General features: G+C 41.8%; 2 protein-coding genes across 4 annotated transcripts; one reads left to right on the top strand and one right to left on the bottom strand.

Moving 5' to 3' along the window:
- Positions 1–7,993, bottom strand: LOC140335184 (uncharacterized). Of its 2 annotated transcripts, none has more exons than XM_072417630.1 (5): positions 7,864–7,993; positions 5,379–5,841; positions 4,044–4,225; positions 3,829–3,939; positions 1–2,588 (listed from the first exon to the last, which is right to left on the bottom strand). In XM_072417630.1, the coding sequence occupies exons 2-5, from the start codon at positions 5,812–5,814 to the stop codon at positions 2,274–2,276; spliced, it is 1,044 nt and encodes a 347-aa protein (XP_072273731.1). In that variant the 5' UTR covers positions 5,815–5,841; positions 7,864–7,993; the 3' UTR covers positions 1–2,273. The 2 variants fall into 2 exon arrangements, with proteins under 2 accessions (XP_072273731.1, XP_072273730.1); XM_072417629.1 differs by having other exon boundaries at positions 5,379–5,844; positions 7,864–7,986.
- Positions 7,994–8,043: 50 nt separating this feature from the next.
- On the top strand, positions 8,044–16,841 carry RNPS1 (RNA binding protein with serine rich domain 1). 2 transcript variants are annotated; one of them, XM_072417633.1, is made up of 7 exons: positions 8,044–8,199; positions 11,728–11,883; positions 12,366–12,557; positions 12,837–12,939; positions 13,515–13,668; positions 14,020–14,164; positions 15,652–16,841. In XM_072417633.1, the coding sequence occupies exons 1-7, from the start codon at positions 8,123–8,125 to the stop codon at positions 15,749–15,751; spliced, it is 927 nt and encodes a 308-aa protein (XP_072273734.1). In that variant the 5' UTR covers positions 8,044–8,122; the 3' UTR covers positions 15,752–16,841. The 2 variants fall into 2 exon arrangements, with proteins under 2 accessions (XP_072273734.1, XP_072273733.1); XM_072417632.1 differs by having other exon boundaries at positions 12,363–12,557.
- Positions 16,842–18,889: the final 2,048 nt, after the last annotated feature.

The raw sequence follows: 18,889 nt of genomic DNA, 5'->3' as shown, positions 1-18,889 counted from the left end.
TACTGCATATGTTTTTTATTTTGCCCTGACAAAAAGCCCATAGGCACTGCCCTTTGCATGTCCTGATATAACAATCCATTGCTATACTGCACATTAAAAATGACATCTTTAAAACTTTAAAACAAATAAAATACATCCATTTCTCCTCGATAGATAACACGTCTAATAACCAGCAACATGGCTTCTAAAACATAAGAGCTTATAATGCAACATAATAAAGTGTGTATAAGTGCTGTAACCCATAACAAAGACCTTGGCTTTCCTGTAGTAAAAGCTGTTGGAGTAATGATGAGGCCATCGTTTCTTTCAGAACATTTGGAATCAAAGCATTATGGGATGAAGGTGTAAAATAAAAAAAAGTTTGAAGTAAACCAGCCTGTCCTTCACAAAGCAACTAGTAACAAGGTGCCTTTCATTAAAAAAAAATGACAGATCTGATTGGCTCCTTTGGGCAATTAGATATTTTATACAAGTTGTATTTTTATAGCGCCGACATATTACGCAGCGCTTTACAAAGTCCACATATGACTTACTGTCCCGAAAAGGGGCTCACATTCTAATGTCCCTACTATAGTTATATATCATTATCAAAGTCTAATGACATGTTTTTGGAAAGTGGGAGGAAACCCACGCCAACACGAGAACCTGCAAACTGCCTGGCCGAGATTCTAACATGGGACCCAGCGCTGCAAAGGCCAGGAGTGCTAGCCACTGGTAACAATTATTATATTTTATATATTTATACATTGCCTAGATATACTCTGTAAGCCATTCCTACTCACTGGCCTCACTATGTAAATGGTTCCAGTGTGGATTTCTTAAAGAGAACCTGTTATCAGCTTAAAACTGCAGGTCAGGCACAAAAGAAGAATTTAAATGCTTTATTGCAGCATTTTTCCTTTCAATTAACATTTTTTTTATTTACAGCCTGACTCTGTATTTGTTAATGTTAGTTTTCCTGCATAGCCCCCCCCCCCCTTTCCTTTTACATCACAAACCTATATTCTAAATACTGTCTGTGATGGCCTAGCTCCTTTGCCTTTACCCATTTTTTCCATAGGCTATTATTTGGCTGCCATGAAAAAGGTGTTCAACCGAGTGACAGCTCTGAGCCTAAAGGGGCTGCTGCCATCACATTCAAGATGGCACTGCCCAGCAGCAATCTCAGCGCTTTCACGGGTAAGAAACCTGCATAGAATACAAAAATACCTTTCAATTTATAGAAAGGAAGTTTTCTGTGGAAAACAGCAGGCAAAATCTTGCCAGGAGACACTCCAGTTCATTGCAAATCTTTGAGAGATTTCAGCTGCAGTGCCCCAGAAGGGCAGTGACACCACTCTCATGGATACCACAGGCAGTAAGAATTCATTTCTTTTCAGTTACCTTTCTTTTACCTACTAAAGGAAGATGATTTGGCAAGGAGGGGCCAGAGAACATTAACAGAACCCCTATTTAGTGAAAAGGTCCACTTTAAGGTGCCTATTGATACCTTCACAGCATCCACAACCCCTGCATTTAACCATCAAACCCCCAAAGATCCAAGCTTGGGGATTAAAAAACAAAAAGGGATCATTTAAATCTGGCCAAAACTTTGTTTAGTTTTGAATAGACTTGAAAAGAGAAAAAAAAAACTTTTGTCTACTTTTACTTACTGACCCCATATAGGAGATTTTACCTTACTTCCTGTCCCAGTGATAGTAGGACATAAGAGGGATTGGTTGTCACCTGGGCAGGGATATACAGACAGTAACAACTACCTCAATGACGGTATATCTCATCTTAGTAAGAAAAAGTGCTTGCTTCAGTCTGTGACCCCGTAATGGAGACACAGACTGTAAAACAGCTATAACTATTTTTTGGCTGTTCATTCCAAGCGTAATTCCTAGCCACAAACATATATATGTAATGATAATCCAGTGCGCAACACCAGCTGGCATATGATGGCAAATGGGCAAGGTTTGGTAGTCATCGGTGGGGTTTAATGTGAAATGTGAACAGGACAGGTTCACCATGCCCACCCTTTGCTACTGTAGTGCAGGGTGAAGTATAAGTCTTTGTGTATGAGCGGACCCCCTCTGTAGTGGACGTGCTGGCTGGAAGACCCGACACTTTTATAAATATGCCCCTGCTCCCTTACTTTCCAGCTTTAGAGGATGACCTCCCCCCAATATTCCAGTAAGGAAGCTAAAGTGTGATAAAAACACTGTCACTCCTATCAGTCTCATCGTCAGTTGCAGAATCAGTGATCAGCTTTAGCCCAGTGATCGTCCCCTTTACAGCTCCATCTTGAAATGTCCCAGATCAGGGAGAGAGGCCTCCAACTCCTGACTGCTTGTGAACGGGGCACAGCTCTGAGCGATCTTTGCCCCCAGCGTTGCTCCAAGCTGCTGGATTTGATTCAACAACTCCTGGTGGTGACATTGTCTTTGCCTCATTTGTTCTTGTTCCCAACGATTCTGCCTGTCAATCAGAGACTGCATGACTTGTGTCAGTCTGTGGAGCTCCCCTCTCACAGAGTCCAGCTGTTCTGTACTAACTTCTGTTTTGGGTGGTGAGAAGGAGGCCGTCTGTGTGGTGGCATCTTTTGTCTAAGGAACAAGAACATTCAGAATGATTAACAGAGCTAATGTCAAAGTAACCCTGGGGTACCAATAGAAAAAGTTAAATCATAGCACATGTACTTTTTTTTAAATGCCACCATATTGGATGTGATGTTAGCAGCCCCAGCAGACTTTGAGCTGTTACTCAAGTGAAATTCTTTAGCAGGGGTCCTCCAGTACTTGAGGGCCACATAGGGGCCAGATTTAGGTATATTTGGCCTCTTTGTAAAACCATTCCTTGGTTGATGTCTGCTGAATAAATGCTAAAGTAATTTTTTAAATCCTTGACAGAGTAGAGTAGATGACCATTGCTCTATAGTTCTACTTTACGGTCTTTTGACAGCTACAAAAAAAGCTGTGCTAGGGTATTGAATGGTCAATTTTTCTATGACATTCTAATGTATATTACAAATAATAAAAATAATTTATGGAAAGTAAAGCATTTTAAATACTGACTTTAATCCTTGTATGAAGGATTGGGGTTGGAGGTGTTATGGGGGATATTTTCTTTGGGCCCCTTGGTACTTATTGGGCATTGTTAAACCTTGGTATTGTTACTGAACATGGTCTATTCCTTTATGACTGCAGTGTTTTTCTAACAGCAAGACATCTCGCCATGTCACAAAGCCCAAATTATCTTAAACTAGTTACATGACAATGAGTTCCAATGGCCTCCACAGTCACCAGATGTCAATCCAATATCTCTATCCCTTTGGGATAAGATGGAATGGGAAATTCCTATCATGGATATGCACCCCACTGCACCATCTGTGCAATATTATGTCAATATGAACCAAAAATCCTTAAAGAGTTTTCCAGTACCTTGTTGAATCTATCCCATGAAGAACTACGGCAGTTTTGAGGGCAAAGGGGGGCCCAACTGGGTACTAGCAAGGTATTTCTAACTAATGTGGCTGGTGATAATACATTTTCGATGGGCCGGTCATCTTCCAAATAATCCTTTAGCAACCATCAATTGCAAATTCTCTAACAGCGTCGCAGTTTGTCTAAGTGGACGAAATTGCAGGCGTTGCAAGGTACACATAGAATGTAAATTTAAAGGAGCAAGATAGGCAATGTATAAATTCATTTCTAAAGCTCAGCTTACAGCTGCTAAGAGCAGAAAACTATTGTATACTTCATACTTGTTTTTGCATTGCTCCCTTAGTTACATCAACATTTTGTATTGCACCTTCTGACCCCATTGTATAGCCGCAGTGTTTTGTACCTGAGGATTCGGTTGAGCCACCGGTCTCACAGCCTGCTGGTTGGTGACCGATGTATTAGGTGGATAATGTCCTCCTTGAATTAACAGCTGAAGGCCGTTTTGGAGGATGACCTGATGAGAAAATCACCACAAAAACAAATGTAACAAGTTGAGCTTCATTATATATTACAATTTACGACAGCAGCAGTATGGCCGCACTGCAACCATTATTATACCTTTTTCTGTAAGCTGATGGCTCTGTCTACGATCTTCTTGGTGACGAGCAGTGCTGGGTTCTTAAGTACGGGCAGAGGCGTCCTGGATCTACCATTTGGAGGATGGTGAGAAGGTGGTTGGGCAGGGCTGGGTCGGGGTCCATTCACGATGGGATTTGGAGCCGGACGGATAGGGCAGAATCCTAAAAAAAAAAGGAAGACAAGTGAAAGACTGAACAGATATCAGGGGTGGAGCAGATAACATGCAGATAACAACAGATACTAACTTTTACGAAACTTCTTTTTGGTAAATTGAGACACCTAGTTTATGCAGATGGTCTAAGCGCCAAAAACCACAGCTGCTGGGTGAATGGAGAACGAAAGTGGTAAATGGGGGGGTTGTTGGGGGCAGCTGACAACCAACCGCTCATTATTAATGAATCACCTAGGCTCCCATGATAGTGTATTTTCTCCAGTCTTGGAGAGCTTTACCAGGGTTTACCAGAGTAACCAGGGTTACTGAGCGGTAACCCTGAGTGTGGCTCGGGTAAAAAAAACAGATGATAGCAGTAACCCCAAGCCACACTCGGGGTAGGTAAAAAAAAAAGAAACAATAAAACTTACCTGGTCCCACCAGCGTCCTCCAGTGTCCTGCCCGTCGGATCCCATCCTCTGGCCGCATCCTCTTGCTTCGATCTGTCCCCCGGCGAGTGTGCTGACGTTACCCGGAGTTCCCAGTGACGTTGGTGCGTTGCGGGATTTTCAAATTATTTTGTACTGGATTCAATACAAAATTCCTGTATTGAATCCAATACAAAGTAATCATTATATTATATATATAAATTATATATAATATTGTACAGTTATATTACAGGTTTCAGTATTTTTGATTTATTTATGCACCCTTGTTTTACCAGATTTTTGTGTTTTTTATTTATTAAGTATTGGACATATTTCGGTGAGTTATGCCTAAGACTTACAAGCCTACAATGTAAAATAAATTTTCATGAAAGACAATGTACCGCTTTTAGACATAGAAATCCAGACAGAAATGAACCAAAGTGTTAAAAAAATAAAACATTTATAAGCTTCCATCAGAACAGCTGTCCCCATTGTATTTCCTTTCATTTTGGTTTTCGACTGAGGAAGACGGTAAAGGTTCCCAATGGGGACATAGAGACAATATATTCCCTCATTTCTGAAAGTCTGGCTGACTGATGAAAACTTTTCCATTTTATTATCTATCTATGGGAATGAATATGGCTGGAATTAAATCTTCTAATAGTCACCCAATAAATCTTCACATTGTTCTCTAATTAGCCTACTGGAAAAAACTTTGTTCCTAAGGGTTCTTACGTGACTTCTGCACACTCTGCCCTTGGGGGACACTCCTTGAAGTGCTGATTGGTGGAGCCAGTGACTGGTTTACGCTGGAGAGAGACGTCACGTTCACTATTTTGATTCCGGTTTCTTGGCTCTCCTCTTTCACATCACTTGCAGACCGCTTTTCCTTGGGTGCCTGGTTGCCCTCTTCCTTCTTCGGCCCGCCATTGTCCTGTAACAAGCTGCAAAGATTGGCCTGTTCCCAGCTCTGTCCTTTCGTAGTCGGGTTTTGAGAGGCACCGATTGATATTTCCGGTTCGATCTTCTTACGCTTCAAGAAGAGGTAGATGGCTTGAGGTGTCACCTTGATGTTGTCTAGTTCTAGAACCTTCTTGATTTTCCGGAAACTCAGACCGGCCTTTCTCAGCACCACAATCCTATGCTTGGCGTGGTCATCCAGCCGACCCATCGCTCATGGAAGTTAGGACTTTTTGTGCTGCTTTGAAAAAAAAAGTAAAGAATTATCAGTATACAGGAGACACGGCTGATTTTACCTAAAGTGGGATTCAGCAGCCGACCAACTGTAAGAGACCAATTTTTGGGTATCTGATTGGATGTGGATAAATCAGACATGACGGTAAATATCCATCAACAATACAGCAATTGTCTCATTTCTTGGAGTGATCGAGTTTATCAAATCCGAATACTGTGGACTGTATTGACATTTCCGCTTAATCGATTGGTTGCTCAATGCAAAAATGTCAGTGGATCTGCTCGTGTGTACCAAGACTTAGAGTATCCAATAATAAAGCTTTGTTTATATGTTTTAGGAACATGCAGTGAGGTTAATTGGCTTCCCCCCAAAACTGACTTTAGATTGTGGTAATGACATATGACTATGGTAGGGACATTAGATTGTGAGCTTCTTTAAGGGACTGCTAGTGATATGACTATGGACTTGTACAACGCTGCGTAAAATGTTGGTGCTATATACCGTAAATACTGTGTAACAAAAATAATAATATTAATAATTGACTCCATTGCACTTCCTGTCCTTGTGACACCAAAACATGAAATTTAGGGAGCAGTCTTCATCACTATAGGAAGGCACAAAGACAATAAAAACACCAACCAGACCGTCGGTCCCCACCCTCATTTTTTTGTCTGTGTCCTTTTATTCTGTTACTTTTGTCCTGACATTTACCTATTCAAAGCAAAGCAAGAGCTTCCCTTTATTACCCCTCCTTCCTCAGAATAGAATTAGCATTTCTTTGCTAACCCAAAGTACTATGAGGAAATAGTCAGTAACTCCGGGCAATGGGAGGCTACAGCCCTGGGCCAATCAGCTGGAAGCTTCTGAAAAACTTTCCTTCCCTACCAGGAATGCAAAACTTTTTTTGTTAGGTTTGGATAAAGAACGGGTTAGACCACTTTCCAAGTTTTTATTGTGGTCTGTGATTCACTGGTGATCAAACAAAAATGGAGGGCCAATCTAACATTTGGGAGATGTCCCCTGAACAACAAATGAACAGAAATCTTTTAATGGCGACACTTGTTCTGAAGAAACCTCACTTTGGGAGATTTCTACTAACTTCTTGTTGTGTGTCCTGCTACGGGAAGAGAAGGGGAATTTCACCAATGCTTATACAAAGTCCCACTTTCCTAGATTGTAAGCTCTTTGGGGCAGGGACCTCTCCTCCTCCTGTGTCACTGTTTGTATCTGTCTGTCATTTGCAACCCCTATTTATTGTACAGCACTGCGTAATATGTTGGCGCTATATAAATCATGTTAATATTAATAATAACAATATTTGTTGTTGAATAAAAGTATATTGTGTCATACTTCCCCCACCTCCTAGATTGTAAGCTCTTCGAGGCAGGGTCCTCTCCTGTATCTGTATGTCATTTGCAACCCCTATTTAATGTACTATGTAATATGTTGGTGCTATATAAATCCTGTTTGATAATGATATATAAAGCCATGAATGGAGTAGTGATGGGTTAGTTCCCCTGCCTGATTCTCATTGCTATGTTTCCCCCCTGGCAAGGCTCACACAGCAGCAGTTGCTGAGCGGAATCCAATATACTGTGTTGTCACCAGTGATATATCATCATATGGGGACACCTGTGCAGGTGATAATGGTCTAAGAGAGGGTTTTCCTTTCTTTTGAGTGCTTTCCTTTTTTTCTGATGTAACTGCAGGATGGTTAAGATATGGAAATAAACCTGATGGGGGTCCTAACTGCTCCCTACTCTGCAAAACAAAGCAAAGACAACATTAGGAGCCCAGGATTGCATGGACACCCCCTCCCCCAAACACATTGCTGATCACACGTGGGACCAGAGACATTTAATTTAAAGGGCCAGTGCAATGTTTACCATATGGGACTGTTCCTGGACATTGAGGACGTGTCATATATGTTACCATGCTCCCCCACTTCCTAAACTTGCTCAGCACCTACACCCCAGCACACCAGCCAATCAGCATGTGAGAAATCCATAACAAGCCCCACATTACCTGTGTGAGCCCAGCTGTCCAGCCCCCTGCAGCCATGAATCTCTTTGTTTGTTTACAGAGGAACAAGGAACCAGCAGAGACTTCTGGGAGCAACTTTCCCAGTGGGCGGGGCCTCCTGAGCACTTTAACCCTTTCCCCAATAACAATCCCTATCCTTTCTGACGTGACGTGCTCTGTCTCTTTAAGACGATGTAAGCCATGCCCCTAAATCACACGTGACGTCACCCACAGGGCGACGGGAGGTTTTCTAGGCGGCAGGATGGCGGCCTCGCGTCACACTGAACGCGACGGCTTGTCTGACCTGAGGAGAGATAGGCAGCGAAAGGCCGGGAAAATGTAAGTAACCAGCACCGCAATCCGCTTCCATCCGCGCTGCCGCAGCGATCTGCCTCACCGTGGGTGTCTGCTTTGGGTAGAGCGAGCTACGATTCTTAGCTATTAAGGTGTATTAGCTGGATGGTATCACCCGGAGTCGGGGGATCACTAGGCCGCAGCCGGGTATACAGCTACCCGGTGCGGCAAAGATGGCGACCTCCTGGGCCTGGCTGTATAGAGGAGGCTTCACCGTGTCGTGTACTTTCACATGAGTGAATTCCCGAGTGAATGTCTGGCAACTACTGTGAAAACTTTCACACATAAACAACCAAAGCAATGCTTTACCTTTGAATTGGGCTTGGTTACCATAGAAACCCTTGTATTTTTATATATATTTATATGTATGTGTGTGTGTGTGTATATATATGTATAATATGTATTTACAGTGCTCAACCCAGAATTTTTTTTAAGCCGGGTGGGAAGAAATTGTAGGTGGGTGGCAGCCCCGGTATTGTGACCAAACTCTTTAGTAACCACCCAAAAACAGCCGGGTGGGTGCTGAAAAGTGCCGGGTGGTGCGCCCAGCTAAAAGGGCCTGGGGAGAACCCTGTATTTATATGTATTTATATATATATATGTGTGTATACAGAGACTTGAAGTGTGTGGGAGTCAGTATATGATTGGTGTGATGTTGCTGCAATCTACACATTTGTACAATTACCCCTTTGGTTTTAACATTTCACTTGTGGAGCTGCACCCGGCCTGTGTTATTTCCTCTGTGTGTAAGATTTATGTAAGGCCACTAAACTCCTTTTACAAGCTTTTATCATCTCTTGTCTGGACTACTGTAACCTCCTCCTCTCTGGTATTCCACTAACACGACTCTCTCCTCTACAATCTATTATCAATGCTGCAGCCAGACTCATCCATCCTTCCCACCGCTCCTCTTCTGCTGCATCTCTTTGTAGTTCTCTACATTGGCTTCCATTTCACCTTAGAATCAAATTCAAGCTTCTGTGCTTTGCCTTCAAATCCCTCCACAGTTTTTGTCCCACTTACATTTCTGACCTGATAGAAAAATACTCCCCTATCCGCTCTCTTTGCTCCTCCAATGACTTACTAATGACTTCCTCACTCATAACCATCTCACGCACGGCTCCAAGACTTTTCTAGAGCTGCCCCGACTCTCTGGAATGGTCTTCCTCGTCCTATTCAGCTTGCTCCTACTTTCTGCTCATTTAAAAGAGCACTCAAAACCCATTTTTGAAAACTTGCCTACCCGTCTTCTTCTGTCAAAAATTAACTAAACTCAAAATTCACCCAAAACAAAAAAAAAAAATACTTACCTTCAATCCCCACAGAGCAGTTTATGGGTCCAGAGGTCTTTGGGTGGGGCATCTTCTTTTTTTCACAGCCAACCCAAGGCGCGAGATCCCAAAAAAACTTGCTGATACCACTGCGCATGCGTTAGATTGGCATTTTTTTCCCCTTTTGGCAAAAGGGCTCAGGCATGTGCGGAAGGAGCACCCAAGAACCTCCCGGGAGGCGAGAATTAGGGGCAATGCTGCACCACCTGGCATTTTCAGGCTGTTTTTTGTGTGGTTACTGAAGAGTCACAATACAGGGGCTGCCACCCATCTACAATTTCTTCCTCCCCCAGCCGCTCTCTCTGCTCCTCCAATGACCTACTAATGACTTCCTCACTCATAACCTCATCTCACGCACGGCTCCAAGACTTTTCTAGAGCTGCCCTGACTCTCTGGAATGGTCTTCCTCGTCCTATTCAGCTTGCTCCTACTTTCTGCTCATTTAAAAGAGCGCTCGAAACCCTTTTTTGAAAACTTGCTTACCTATCTTCTGTCAAAAATGAACTAAACTCAAAATTCACCCAAAACAAAAAAAAATACACTTACCTTCAATCCCCACAGAGCAGTTTATCGGTCCAGAGGTCTTTGGTGGGGCATCTTCTTTTTTTTCACACACAACCCAGGCGCGAGATCCACAAAAAAAACTTGCTGATACCACTGCACATGCGTTAGATTGGCATTTTTTCCCCTTTTGGCAAAAGGGCTCAGGCATGTGCGGAAGGAGCACCCAAGAACCTCCCGGGAGGCGAGAATTAGGGGGCAATGCTGCACCACCTGGCATTTTCAGGCTGTTTTTTGTGTGGTTACTGAAGAGTCACAATACAGGGGCTGCCACCCATCTACAATTTCTTCCCATCCATACCGGTTTCTCAATTCTCTGGTCCTAGAAGTACACTTTGTATACACTCAGTTGGAAATCACTCCACAAAGTTGCAGAGATCTTTTGGACTGTCTTCGTAATAAGGTCCTTCAGATGTTCCTCAGAATTAGCGCAGTGCTAGTATGACCCTGACCGGTTATTAAAGGGGACTTATGGAGAGAATATGTAAGCTGCCATTGCTAACCTAGCTTAAAAAAACAGCTTTCCTGTTCGGTGTTCTGATCTTTACCTGTAATACATTCTACAAATCACTGACCCAGAATGAAGCTGGAGCTCAGGTGTTCAGATAATTGCATGCTTGTTTCGGGTGTATGATCAGCTGTACATTCAGGCAGAATTATTTAGAATCAATTTTGCAATGGCAGCTTCCATCATTTTAGTGATGGGTCCATTTATTCTGCAGTGAAAGCCGAACTATACCTAAAAACCTGGAACCAGGCAGGTCCTTTATTGCAGAAGGCACAGACAATGTCAATAACATACCCTTACCTGACTGAAGTTGTAATTGCACTCGCCTGTCCTTGCAAGGATACCCATCACATCTTAGGCAGTGTATGCTCAGCATGAACAGGCAGGTATGTGTGTTTTATTGCAGAAGATACATTACCTGTTCATTCTGAAATAAAAACCTTCCTGACCTGATCACTGATTTTTAAAGCAGAACTATAGTTTTCCTTTATGGTGCTGGTGGTTTTGGGGTGGGAGGGGTAGCTCACAAAATGTTCTCAGTAAATCAGAAAAAAAGGGTCCGTATTCTAAGCTGGGTACATTGAACTGTATTTTCCTATAACATGTTTTGTCAAAATGTGCAATTCAGATATAGCAGAAATAAGGAATAATGTTTTTTTTCTTAATTGTAGCTGGTCTCCAGTTGGATGTAAAAAATACAAGTTGAGCTATCTTTCTAGCAATTAAGAAACTATTAAAGCTTTTTTTTTTAAGATTATAAGTATTGTAAGTGCCTGAATTTTGCATTTTCTCTGCCTTTAAGTAGGATCATTTATTCTAGGCAGACTATAAGTGAAAAGTTGTTTGAACATTTCGTATCAACAAATGCACAATCAGAGAGATTAGTTATTTGAACATGAATAAAGGGAGACTCTTCAATGAGATTCTTCTCTAAATTTAGGTCAATTTAACAGCTGCCTCCTTCCAAGCCAAAATATATTTAAATCATAGAAACAGAAGCAAATTATTAGCCAGCGCTTGTTTCCATAAAAGCAATGGTATTCATAATGGATTGATTTTATTTGATGTAGGATAAGGCCTCGCCATTTCTCATAAATTCTGTTTTTCTTGTAGGGCTCCCTCTCCTAGCAAACGTAAAGAGCGGTCTGAGGACAGGTCTAAGGATCGTACCAAAGAAAAGACTACAGGAAAAGAGACAACAGAAAAAGATCGGGGACGAGACAAGACCAGAAAGAGACGCAGCGCCTCCAGCGGCAGCAGTAGCAGCAGGTATGTAGCATGAAAAACTGTTCATAACTACAGATCAATTCCATGATCCTTCTGTATCATATAGTATCTCCTGCTGCACACTGGATCACTACAAAATGCAGAGGGGCTCTGTAGTGACAGAAAATTGAGATCCATGATCGTTAAACTACTTGTAAAGTTGGAGATACTGTTATGGTATTCTTGCCCCCTAATGTGTCACCAATCTGAAAATCGTTTACATATTGTGTGTGTGCCAACACTTTACTCTTTGCAGCATGCAGCTTACAGTGTTGTAAAGTGAAAATACAGTCAATTTTTCCATAAAATTACCAAAGCCCAAGCCAAATGCTACATATATCTATTCTGAACAAATCATTGGGCAGTATGCATGTACATTGACATTAGGCAGTGGGGTCCTGTTTTCCAAAACAAACACCCTGTTTGTCCAGCTGCTTGTCCTTTGTGATTTATTGATGAATATGATATTTCTTCTGTTCCAGAAGCTCCCGCTCCAGTTCCTCCTCCAGTTCATCATCTGGTTCTAGCTCAGGCTCTAGTTCAGGTTCCAGCTCTTCATCCGCATCCAGTCGTTCTGGAAGTTCCAGCTCATCCCGCAGCTCAAGCTCCAGCAGCTCCTCTGGTTCCCCAAGCCCTTCTCGCCGGCGACATGACAACCGTAGGCGATCCCGCTCCAAGTAAGTTGTGTTTTTGTCTCCTGCCAGCATGCCATAGTAGTTATTAAACGAGGAAATATTTTATTATAGTTTAACTAAAGCGATTGTGATGACAAATATAATTTGAACTTGCTGCTAACTTTATTAGCTAAGTTTTTCAATTTTCTTTAACGTCTTAACATGGGATTGTATGTGTTGCAGTAGTTTTTGTTGCTTGAGGATTGGTAACTACTTAAAGTAACCTTTTATGAGGGGAAAAGTGCATGCTGCCATTACTAAACTTTCTTAATTTTTTTGTAGATCAAAGCAACCAAAACGTGATGAAAAGGAGAGGAAGAGACGAAGTCCGAGCCCGAGGCCCACCAAAGTTCACATTGGGAGGCTGACCAGGAACGTTACCAAGGTTAGCATGGTTTAATAGTTTTAGAATTTAAAGTGTTGAACTTTTTCTGGCTTATTCAGTACATTTTTACAAAAGCAGTGAAGATGGATTAGGTTTGTTTTCAGGATTAAAACATGAATTTTGATTGTTTTTTGCACATTTCTTTGCTTTCCCTTGGAAAAAGCGTGTTCGTTGTTCTTAACCTGTTTGTTACCATCCTTTTTTTAATCTGTGGGAATAGACATTAGAAGCCTTGTTTATGCAACATTTCGAAATTTGGTGCCTTGTCAGGTCTTGAGTTCTTTTTCTTCACCCTCATGTGACCGTGCTGGTTTTCTGAATAGCCAGCCCACCAAAACCCCAGCACTGTCTTATGAGGGGAAGCAGTTTTTAGCGATGTCTTTCCCCATTAAAGAACTCAGTTAAAAGTCTTATTGCTTTCTCAGTGGTGTGGCAAGTAATAGCAAAGGACCAATATGTCCTGTGTGCAAAAATCACACGTTCACTTTAATTAGAAATGTGTGGTCTGGTGCTGTATGTTTTTAATATTTTAAATTATTTATATAATTTACATTTTGCAATTTCTGTTCTCCCAGGACCACATTCTAGAGATATTTTCCACCTATGGAAAAATTAAGATGATCGAAATGCCGGTAGACCGCTTTCACCCGCACCTTAACAAGGGCTATGCCTATGTAGAGTTTGAGGCAGCAGAGGAAGCAGAAAAAGCCCTAAAACATATGGATGGAGGTAAGCACATAAACCACTTTGTTCTTTAGACAGTCTGTAACCCTAGAATCATGTAAATAGCAAAAGATTTCTCAGTTTGGAAATTTAAAGAATGTGTGTGCATATATATTTATATTATAAGTATTATGGTTGTAACTGCTGTGATCTGTGTTTAGAAGAAACATTTCCTGAATTTAGATATGCACATGGAATACAGTTTAATTTTAATTACATGGATCAGTACCTATTAATAAAAAAGTTTGCAGGTTGTTTCATGAATATTTATTGTTGCTTTTAAACCATTGTAGACTTTTACTTCTTTCTTTCCATAATGCATATTAACAAACTTGTGTTTTATGATTTTCCTTACAGGACAGATTGATGGTCAGGAAATCACAGCTTCAGCAGTCCTTACCCCTCTACGTGTGAGACAGGGACCCCGAAGATTCAGCCCTCCTCGTCGGATGTTACCCCCTCCCCCCATGTGGCGTCGTTCTCCCCCGCGGATGAGGAGGAGGTAGCTCATTTTTCTGCAAGCTTTGCTTCCTGAGGATGATTCTGTACCGTCCTAACCCATCCCACTTTGCCTTCTTTACTTATGTTCCACTGCTTCAGAATATTACCTGGAATGTTTTTTGGGCATGCTTATTTCTTCCTGAAGTCTTTTCTGAACTTCATCTGTGTAGATCTTTGGGTCTGTGTGTCTTGGCTGAACTTAACCTTGGCAGAATCACCTCTCTTACTATTGTTGTCAAACTGCTGTCTGTTTTGTTCTTATGCCCTGTGAGCTGTCTGTAATGTTGCCTTTTTCTTTAACTTCCTTCCCATTGGCATTTAACCACAACCTAAACATACGCGTCTTATGATTTCTACCTTGTAAAGCAATATATCTACATGTCTTCAACGTTCTGCACGCTGGGGTTTGATGTTTATCCAGTGACAGACAGATAGGGATATGTAGCAGTGCTATATGGAATCTGCTGACAAATCTGGCATCTTCTGCAGAGTTAACTCTAAATTATGTTCTGCTTAAGATAGTTGCTGGCTTTCCATTGCTTTTGAAGGAAAGCTGTAATACCCCCAGAGTTGTACAAGTGAGATACCAAATAGTTACATCTGGCTTCAGTAAGATCCAAAATCTGGATCCAGTTAAAAAAAAAATTTGGTCATTGTTATATTTGATAACAATATGGCTGGGAAGTAGTCAGTAAATGGTGTCTGTAAATTCCTTTTAAATATCATCAAACATATGCAAGAAGGTCTAAAGCTGCGTACACACGTCAGATTTTTCTCGCCCGATAATCGGCATCGGCCAGATATCGGGCGAGAATCTGGCGTGTGTACGGTCGGCGTCGTTCATCGTCCGTGGATCCACGAACGATGAACGACGAGTGATCCTAATGCAAGGGAAGTGGGGGAGCGCGCAGCAGGGTGCCGCTCTGTCCTCCCCCTCTCCATAGAGCAGAACGGTGCTGTATGTACAGCACCGTTCATGCATCGTGTAGTCCTTTGTCGTTGGAAAGGATCGTGAAAGAACGACAAAAATTGCACGTGTGTACGCAGCTTTACCCTGATCACTGAGCCCACTTAGCATAGGGTGTGGCTTAACTGACTCAAACTTAAACCCCCTTCCCCTGCTATTTGATCACTAAGGCTCTACATGGGGTGTTGTGTAGTTCGGTGCAGGACAAATTAAACCTTGTGCTACCTAAACACACGATAGGGACGCCTTAAAAATATTTGCTTTTTATATACCTTCTTGCACAAAAGGTAAATGCGTATTAGTCCTTTAGTTTGACAGGTTCTCTTCAAACCTTTGTCAGCAGATTCATGGTGGCTTGGGGGGCCTAGTATGGCTCAGATTGTAGGGAACATGTCAACCTAGAGTTCTGGTCACTGGTAGATTGTCTGTGGTCATATCACAATCTGCCTATTTTGCACTGGAAAACCTGTACCTATTTTTATTTTTTTTGTTCAGTCGGTAACACTGTGTTCCCTCTGCAGGTCCCGTTCCCCCCGTCGCCGCTCCCCTGTCCGCCGCCGCTCGCGATCCCCTGCTCGCCGCCGTCACCGCAGTCGTTCCAGTTCTAATTCATCACGGTGAAGCTTCATCTCCCTCTGTCAAAGCTCCCACCCTGCCGGATTACCACAAGATGTGGACCATGTTCTTCCTCCTTGAGGACTTTTATAAGACAACACAAGCAAGTAAAGTTTTATAGGACTTCTGAAGGCTTTCTCAAAACAGACTGGACTAAAGGATTTGGCAACATGCTTACTTTATAAAATCCTTACAATGTATTTAAACCTGGTTATGTGAAACTTGATGTTAAGGTAAACCATCATCCAGATCTGACTCCTTTATTATTATAAAAACTGTACAGGCCATGAAAATGTTAATCTTTAAATACTATCGGCCAGGTTAGATTTATATTTGCCTATGGCCTTGTGGGTAACACGCCTGGCTCCAGTGTTTAGAAAAAGATTTCTCTTGATTGTCTGGATGTGGTTTTGCTTTTGTGGTTTCCTTCAGTTTTGTTTTGTGCCAGTTTCCACTCCTCCAATAGCTGTCAGTATACCCAGAAGTTAAAAAAACATCTGCCCCCTCAGTGAACTGTAGAAAAGTATTTTTACTAGTACAAAAAAATCCAGTTTTGACGATTTTTAATTAAAGGTTCAAAAAAAAAAGCTTGATTTTTTTCTTTTAACGTTTTCACCATCCAACTAAATTGCCCTCATCCCTCCCCTGTGCTTTTTCACCCAGGTTGGAAATTGTTTTATCTATGGTAAAGTAACCATTTTTCCCTGTTTTGGCAACTTGTTCAAATTTTGATGGATATTGTGGAAGAAACTTGAATTTTGAATTTGATTTTGAGAAACATACAGCACATACAAATCACAGCCTGTTTCTGACCAATCCCCTTACCAGTACTTGGAATAAGGCTACCAGCGGGAAAGTCTTCATTAACTGGATGTGTTGCCCGCCTTGTGTGCAGCCTGTACTGTACATAGCTTGGCAGAAAAATGGGTGAATAGTTTCATTGTGTCCAGAATTTCTTATGGATATGACAAATGATCTTGTACAGATATTTTACATTTGTTTTATTTTTATTTTGTAGTGTTTAAGGATTTTTTTTTAATGTCTGGTCCATACCTGTAAACTGCAAACTGTGGATTAAAAATGGACAAGATTTACAGATTGTTTCATGTTTATTTTCATGACTTTAAAAAATTGCGATCAGGCAGGGCTTTATTGCAGAAAGGGGCAGTTCCTTCTGTAATATGCATTCTTACCTGCCTCACAGTTCCATCCTGGCAACTTTTCCTTGGATATGACAATGTTGTCGGTCGTCAGACAGGAGTAGGAATTTGCTCAGTCTGCTCTCCCCCAGCAAATTACAAAACACTGTAACTTTGGAGGAAACCATGGGGTGAGAGGTTGCAGCAGGGGGCCAATCTGTCAGACATTTGTGAACTCAGAAAATCAGAACAGATGCTGGGATTTACATGATTGTCACCTCTGACAGAATTACAGAACACCTGCACACTCAGAACATTGGACAGGTGTTTTTTTTTCACATATTACATTAGGTTAGGTTGAAAAAAGACATAAGTCCATCAAGTTCAACCACTAGAGAAAAAAACATATCCCAGATATAAAACCCTTTAAGACATAGTTGGTCCAGAGGAAGGCAAAAAAAACTCTGGTACAATTTGCTTCAATGGGGGAAAAAACATTCCTTCCTGATTCCATGAGGCAATCGGATGTTCCCTGAATCAAGTCACTGTTATCTTTACTTCAAAGCCTTAATCCCCAATTATATTCTGTGCTTCTAGAAATCATCCAGCTTTTTCTTAAAGCAAGCTATAGTAGTTGCTGAAACTACTTCCTGAGGGAGCCAATTCCACATTTTCACAGACTTACAGTGAAGAATCCCTTCCTTATCCGGAGCTTAAACAACTTTTCCTCCAGACACAGAGTGCCCTCTCGTTCTTTGTAATGATCTCAAAGTGAATAATGGGAAGAGAGTTCTCTATATGGACCATTTATATATTTATACAGGGTGATCATATCCCCCTTATACATCTCTTAAGGGATAATAGATTCAGTTCAGCTAATCTCTCCTCATAGCTGAGCTCCTCCATTCCTTTTATTAGTTTACTTAACCTTCTCTGCACTCTCCCCAATTTCACAATGTCCTTTTTGTGAACTGGTGCCCAAAACTGGGCTGCATATTCCAGATGTGGTCTGACCAATGCTTTGTACAGGGGCAGGATAATGTCTCCATCTCTGCAGTATATTCCTCTTTTATTACAAGAAAGTACTTTGCTAGCTTTAGATATTGCAGCTTGGCATTGCATGCTGGTAATAAGTCTATGATCTATCAGAACCCTCAGATCTATTTCCATTTCTGACTCCCCCAAATGTATTCCCCCTAGACAGTATGAAGCATGCATGTTAGCCCCCAAGTGCATAACTTTACATTTATCTATATTAAATGTAATTTGCCACTTGGCTGCCCAATCAAACAGTACATCCAGGTCTGCTTGTAGATTATAGACATCCTGTATGGACTAAATTCCGTTACATAGTTTGGTGTCATCTGCAAACACAGAAATGGTACTTTTAATCCCAAACTCATATATATCATTTATAAAGATGTTAAACAGTAAAGGTCCCAACACTGAACCCTGGGGTACGCCACTAATAACCCTAGACCATTCTGAGTATTAATTACAACTCTCTGGATGCGATCCTTAATCCTGAGTGTGTGCCTCTGGTGAAATCACAGCTTGATCACCCACAAGGTAATCTAGGCATCTGCCCAGGGTTCAGAAGGTTGTCCCTGGGCCTACTTGTGAAAGTGTCTGGCTTTCTGAACAGATAGCTTTGTTTCCTCCCAGCCCTCAGCAGGGTCATCTGTGAGCTCCTGAACTCTCCACATGTTCTAGATGATAAATGGTCAGGATGTGGGAATGGTAGGTCCTTGGACGCCTGTGTGTTCTGGTCTCCATCAGGCACAGAGCTCCAGTTCTTGTGCTCCATGGGCTCATCTTCTCACTGCTGGATGAAGAAGAAGATTGGCTTTATGTAAGGTCCCTTCTTCTGACCCAACTGTGCCAATATGTCACCCCCCCCCTACCACCCCTACTGGTTTACAATCCCCAGTGTCACCCCAGCTCTACGCTCCCCACCATCCCTACTGCTACTTCTGATCTGCCGATCACTAAGGAGATGTTTCAA

Source organism: Pyxicephalus adspersus, chromosome 7, assembly GCF_032062135.1.
Source record: "Pyxicephalus adspersus chromosome 7, UCB_Pads_2.0, whole genome shotgun sequence".
Lineage (NCBI taxonomy): Eukaryota > Metazoa > Chordata > Amphibia > Anura > Pyxicephalidae > Pyxicephalus > Pyxicephalus adspersus.
The sequence above is the reverse complement of the archived record's forward strand: the minus strand, read 5'-3'. Positions and strand labels throughout refer to the sequence as shown.

What these genes read in the sequence shown, in the direction of transcription:
- RNPS1 (XM_072417632.1), top strand. Translation starts at nt 8,123, where the DNA reads ATGGCGGCCTCGCGTCACACTGAACGCGACGGCTTGTCTGACCTGAGG. An exon ending in CAGCGAAAGGCCGGGAAAAT is followed by an intron (nt 8,200 to 11,727) that starts GTAAGTAACCAG and finishes TTTTTCTTGTAG; the next exon opens with GGCTCCCTCTCCTAGCAAAC. An exon ending in CCTAAAACATATGGATGGAG is followed by an intron (nt 13,669 to 14,019) that starts GTAAGCACATAA and finishes TTTTCCTTACAG; the next exon opens with GACAGATTGATGGTCAGGAA.
- LOC140335184 (XM_072417630.1), bottom strand. Translation starts at nt 5,814, where the DNA reads ATGGGTCGGCTGGATGACCACGCCAAGCATAGGATTGTGGTGCTGAGA. An exon ending in GCAGAGTGTGCAGAAGTCAC is followed by an intron (nt 4,226 to 5,378) that starts GTAAGAACCCTT and finishes TTTTTTTTTTAG; the next exon opens with GATTCTGCCCTATCCGTCCG. An exon ending in CCATCAGCTTACAGAAAAAG is followed by an intron (nt 3,940 to 4,043) that starts GTATAATAATGG and finishes TTTTCTCATCAG; the next exon opens with GTCATCCTCCAAAACGGCCT.